The following is a 5546-nucleotide window of genomic DNA, read 5'->3' as shown; positions in this document are numbered from 1 at the left end:
GATCTTTCATATATGAGATGCAAATCTAGCATCCTATATGATTTTAAGAATTGAAAATTTCAATTCAAAAATCACATGTAAAAATAATTTACATGAGAATTTTCATACATGTGTATATATATATATACATGCACGTTTATTCCTGCACAACATCCTGGAAATGGCTCGTATCGGCCTTGTTTCATTCTTAGTTTGACAATTTCACGAGCCTTTACTATTCATTCATTTGTATTTTTTAATTTTGCAAGATATATATATAACGCGTTACGCGAATCTTTGCGCAGACAAAACGTATAACAAAATAGTTGCGTAATAAAAAAATTTTACATCGGAATAAAAGAAAGAAAAGAGCAAAATCTCCATCTCATATATATATATATATAAAATAAGGTCACGCTATGTGATGACTTTTTAAAATTGTGCAACTTTTATGCGTGTAACAATTTTTTCATACATAATTTAGTTGTTCGAAGATTAAATGTCTCACACACCGCGTATTCATATTCATGCGTAATCTTATTTTAAAATTTATATTTTTCTAAAGTTGGAAAAAACACCAGAAGAAAATATAAATCTTATTTTAAAAATAAGCTTTGTGTATAAAAACCTTTATTCTTGCGAGATGAGAAAACAATGTGAATAGTATTATTTTTGCAGATTTTCTATAAATAATTTTAATAAACTCGATGTTCACCGAAAAAATATTTTCTAATCGTCGGTATGTGAATGTATACAGGCACCGTATGTGTGTCGAGAAGCGGTCTTTCTCAAGGAATTATGTTGATTTCTAAAATCTCTCATTGTGAGCATTTACGATTGACAGGATATTGCTTAATTAGACGTTTTATCACACGTTGGTAGATCTTCGCGTTTCTTCTCTCGTGCGGTCGGAAAAACTCCTGCGTGGCGACGTTGATTTTGCGAGGTTTTCGCTTAATTCCCGGCGTATGCACAAAAAAGGCTCCATCGAGCACGACTAGTCGATAATTCAAAAGACATATCTCGAACATCTATAAAAATGGAAATACAAATTAAATGTGGAGCAAAATAAAATTACTGATCAAAAAAAAAAAAATTTAAACAAAAGAAAAACTTGTAACACAGCAACGTGACGTATGTTGCAAATTTACTCTTCAGCGAAAATTATTTATTAAGTTTCTCATGTTTAAAGAAAACTATTCACAAAACATACACGTGTTATAGGTACCTGAGCCATCTTGTCCTGCTTCCCTTCCCAGGACATCTCTTCCGTATAAAGCGGATCCTCACGTGTGCCGATGAAGACTGGTTCCCATCTGTGATAGGGATACTCCCGCCGGGTGATGATTAACGGTCGAACTCTTCCCGGATCTGGTCTGGACATCCATCTGTTCAGTCCCGGAAATCGTTGGCAGTGCGGACAGAGGAATCTGAAGTAACATCTCTGCGTTTAATTATACACATGCATGTACGTATACGATTAAGACATAATAATTCTCATTCGCGAGTTTTAGAAAGAAAAAGCGTTGATAACAATCAATTTAGGAAAGACATCCGGCTTGAATAAAAACTCACGCGTACCTATGAAAATATACCGCCAAACCAGCGCGACAAGCAGCAAGCAATTCGCTTTTTGTCGTTGGCGGCGACTCGCTTGACTCTATCTCGAAGACGGGGACAACGAAGACCAAGCCGACTTTGGGCGGTCTTTCGTGGACCATCTCCATAAAGCTGGAGGCCAGCTGCGCGCTCGGCAGCAGCTCGATGTCCGATACCAGCACGCGAGATGTGTTCGCCGCCGTTCTCGCTACGTTCCGGGCGACGTTGATGGGATATGTCATGCTTTTCTTTTGTCTCTCGGTCTCGGCTTGCCGCCACTGAACATCCACGGCGGCGCAGTCACCCTGAGTGCGACCGATCGTGTCTAGGACAGGCGGCTGACCAACCGGAAACACCAGGTGGACGGAAACCTGGTGTCGGAATTATTACAGAGACATATGACCATATTGAATTGCGAAGACCTAAAAGAAAAGATACGGAAAGGAGAAAGCGTATAGTAGTACTGTGTCTCAAATCAAATGTATTCAGGTAAGCCTTAGACGGTCGTACGGTCGTACAAAAATTATTGGCGTTGAATAATGTCTGTATCGATTATTTCATATACACGTAATCTATGAGAAAAGAAAGTAAAAATAAATACATAATGATTCGTTAGCGTGTGAGCAGCGCATTTATTAAACGTTTATTATCTCACCAAAAAAAAAAAAAAAAAAAAATCAGCTGTGAGGAAAAAGAAACGGCAATATTGTTAGATAAGATAGAACGTGAATTTGCTGATATAATTTTATCTCGAATGTGAGACTAACATATTTTTCCGAATATAATTCGGAATGTATTAGCACTTGAGTAAACAAGCAATTGATTTACATATCCGGTTTACAAAACTAATATTTCATCACTTTCGAAAGTTTTCAAATAAGATGGTGCGTGTGATTGCGTTAGCGATGCAAAATGCCATCCACACGGCACGCATGTCCGAGATACGTCTCATCATCCAGAAGACGTATCTTATGTTTCAAAAACATATGTTCGAAATCTCTCATTGATGTATATTTCGGACATGCTACGCTGTCTGGATGCACAATATTATCGCGTGTGAGATTTCTGTTCTTTCGTAAATGTAATATGTGGTGTGAATAAGCTTTTTAAATAAAAACAATGCAGGCGATTATATAGTGTGGTGTTACCTGTCACAGTTTTTATTTAAAACAAACCACACACGCACAAAGAATAATTAAACATTTGTAATTTGTATAATCTCAATTAATACAATTCGTATTCCACATTGGACTAAAACGATTATGCTGATTACAAATGAATCATCTACGTCAGTCACATTTATCATTTAAGTTTCGGTCTCGCTTCGGTAGATGTGTGTCACGTGTGAGTAATGCTCTATTATGTAAGTACGCAAAAACTGTGTGAGACTAATCTATGGATATATTTAAAACCGTGAAAGCTGTGGACTAATCTATATCTATATGCCTAAAATTGTGTAAGCAAAGTTGAAACATAATTTTTGCGCGAGAATTAGAATCGATTTATACTACAGATAATGAACAAAAAAAAAAAAAAAAACAAGATTGCTTGTTCGCTAATAAAAAGTTTTGCAAACTTTTTACAGTGTTTCAAAAGCTTAAATGCGTATATATATTGCATTTGCAAATTCTTGATTGACGTCTGATTACAAAAATTTCTCTGTCTCTCTCGCGTGCGTTTTAACGGAAAAACCAAATGAAACTCTCGGGAAATGTCGAGACGGGCGTGTGCTTTGAACACGCAAGATTCGCGATCGTGGCAAGGAAGTTGAGGAGACCTTGAACATGGCAAACTCGCACCGACAGGCCCGATCAAGCTGAGTGACAGCGAGGCCGGCGTCGAGGCCTGGCGCGAACACCGCCAGGCTGAGCGGTCCCTCCCACCGTTTGGCTAGTTCCACGATCTTGTAAACCTGATCCGCGGTGGCGTGCGTGGACAGCGTGACCTGGGGCAACCTATTCGTTGTCGCATCGGCGGCGCCGCGCAACACAAACGGCAGAACCCTGCACGGAGAAAAAGAATCTCGCCGTGTCGCAGCAAAACACGGGCTACAAGTTTTCACGTACAAGAGCAAACGGAAGTTTTGTTGTTACTTCTCGTGTTAAAAGACGCGAATCTTCTTCCGAGCAACTTTGTTTCAAACATTTTAGTTTCAAACAAAATGAACTAAATTTCAGATGTAACTTTTATGCAATTGCATATTTTAATTGCAACAAAATTATTAATTTTAATCGCATGCTGCTTCTCAATAACACGTAGTAGAAATGTATCGTTTTGTCTTTACAGCAAAATATATTTTTGTTCGATAATCCAATAGAGCTATTTTTAACAAATATATACATAGCATTATCTCTCATTGTCGGTGTTAATTGGCGAAATTTAATTGCTACATATGGCAGGACAAAAAACATGCTTGCCGTGCCAGCAAACTTTTTTCTCCGTACTCCTTCTATCCCGAACATTTATTTTCTAACGTCCATATAATATGTCAGTTTTATCGATATCGATGCTAATAATGTGATTAATGCTAATGAAAATACAGAGAGACAATCTCCTTCTGAATTGCGGTTGTCTACCTGTAAGGACTTTTCTCGCCCGTTTCAGGGCTCCAAGTAAGCCTGGACGGTGGATAAGAGAGTTCATCCGGTAAGCCATGATACCATTTGCAGGCACTTTCATTGCGGGGTTGCCGACCCGCCATGTACATGCCCGCCGTATAAGAGGGTGGTCTTACGGCCTGCTGCGAATTCACGTGGCTACGATCCGTTATCGGGATGACGTCGCCAAAGAGGATCGTCGTCGTTGTCGGCGGCACCCGAGAGTCGTGACCGAACAACAAACGAGTGGCTAACAGGAAGGACAGCGCCAGTGTCAGCCATACTAACAGCCTGCGAGCGAGGTTGCGCATCGCTTTCTCGTCTGGGGATTGTGCATTTAACATTCGATCAATTTATTATTTATCACATCAACATCTGTTCCGATGAATCAGCGTAAAAGAAAAACATATAAATAACAGATTAAAAAACTAGCTTATGAAACAACGTTTAATTTCTACAAGAAACAATGGAATATCCTTTGGAAGCAAAGAAACGGACAAGCGAGGGATTGATTGATTCGTTTCGTACGTAAATCTAAAAAAATCGATTTTTTTTCCCCCAGTTACATAAAATATATCCGCAGCGTGAAACGGAAATCATTTTCTATATGTTGTCTACATATTATTGTCTAATTGGCATTTAAATTGGCGTGTAAAGTTTTGGTCAAACGCACCTTGGAAATTTCTCGATCTCGTGGTCGATCGAGAATGACAGAACAATATTCCATATTATATAGGCACAAACAGCGAGTTCTCCGAGGAACATCCGCCGTCGAACTGACACGATACGGCGTTTACGTGGGCAATACCGCGAAATAATGTTGCAGATCGATGTTGCGCAAACGCGTTGGCAAGGCGCAGTATGGTACGCGCGGTCGAGATCACTCACAGCCGCTTTTCTCTTTCATGAAATCTTTCTCTTTTCTATTATTATTTGTTTCGTAAAAGCGAACATCTTAAGTATCACCCAATTTGTCTCTTAAAAATCTGTTTGCTTCGCGATTCCAAACTCTACAATTTTGAAAAAAAAAAAAACTATTTTATACGTTATTAGGTGTATGCAAAAGTTTTCTTTTTTTCATTCCCCTAATAAAATTATTTTAAATTGAAATAGTTTCCCATTCTTTTCTCTTCCCACCATTTTTATAAAAGGTGGCAGAAAATTACCGAAAATGAGGAAAAATGTTTCCCTAATTGACTTGTGTTACGTCCCGTGGACTCCACTTCCTCCTCGCGACGTGACAACAACAAGATATGATATCACGGGAACGCAGCCGCGCGATACTGGCGCGAGACCGGATATCAATTCTTGATAGAATTAAGAATCACAGAGTTTGGAAAATTTCTGTTTTTTCTTTTTCGTTTTTAATTG

At 38.7% G+C, this 5546-nt stretch overlaps 1 protein-coding gene across 2 annotated transcripts; it reads right to left on the bottom strand.

Annotated features, from left to right (window-relative positions):
* Positions 1–608: 608 nt before the first annotated feature.
* Positions 609–5261, bottom strand: LOC109859177 (beta-1,4-glucuronyltransferase 1-like). Of its 2 annotated transcripts, XM_020437190.1 has the most exons (6): positions 4849–5261; positions 4155–4497; positions 3356–3581; positions 1561–1949; positions 1208–1409; positions 609–1010 (listed from the first exon to the last, which is right to left on the bottom strand). In XM_020437190.1, exons 2-6 carry the CDS (start codon positions 4484–4486, stop codon positions 798–800), a joined length of 1362 nt encoding a protein of 453 aa, XP_020292779.1. In that variant the 5' UTR covers positions 4487–4497; positions 4849–5261; the 3' UTR covers positions 609–797. The 2 variants fall into 2 exon arrangements, with proteins under 2 accessions (XP_020292779.1, XP_020292770.1); XM_020437181.1 differs by lacking the exon at positions 4849–5261 and having other exon boundaries at positions 4155–4842.
* Between the last annotated feature and the right edge of the window lie 285 nt (positions 5262–5546).

The sequence above is a fragment of the Pseudomyrmex gracilis genome, unplaced genomic scaffold (genome assembly GCF_002006095.1).
Source record: "Pseudomyrmex gracilis isolate BER0280 unplaced genomic scaffold, ASM200609v1 scaffold_7, whole genome shotgun sequence".
Lineage (NCBI taxonomy): Eukaryota > Metazoa > Arthropoda > Insecta > Hymenoptera > Formicidae > Pseudomyrmex > Pseudomyrmex gracilis.
The sequence above is the reverse complement of the archived record's forward strand: the minus strand, read 5'-3'. Positions and strand labels throughout refer to the sequence as shown.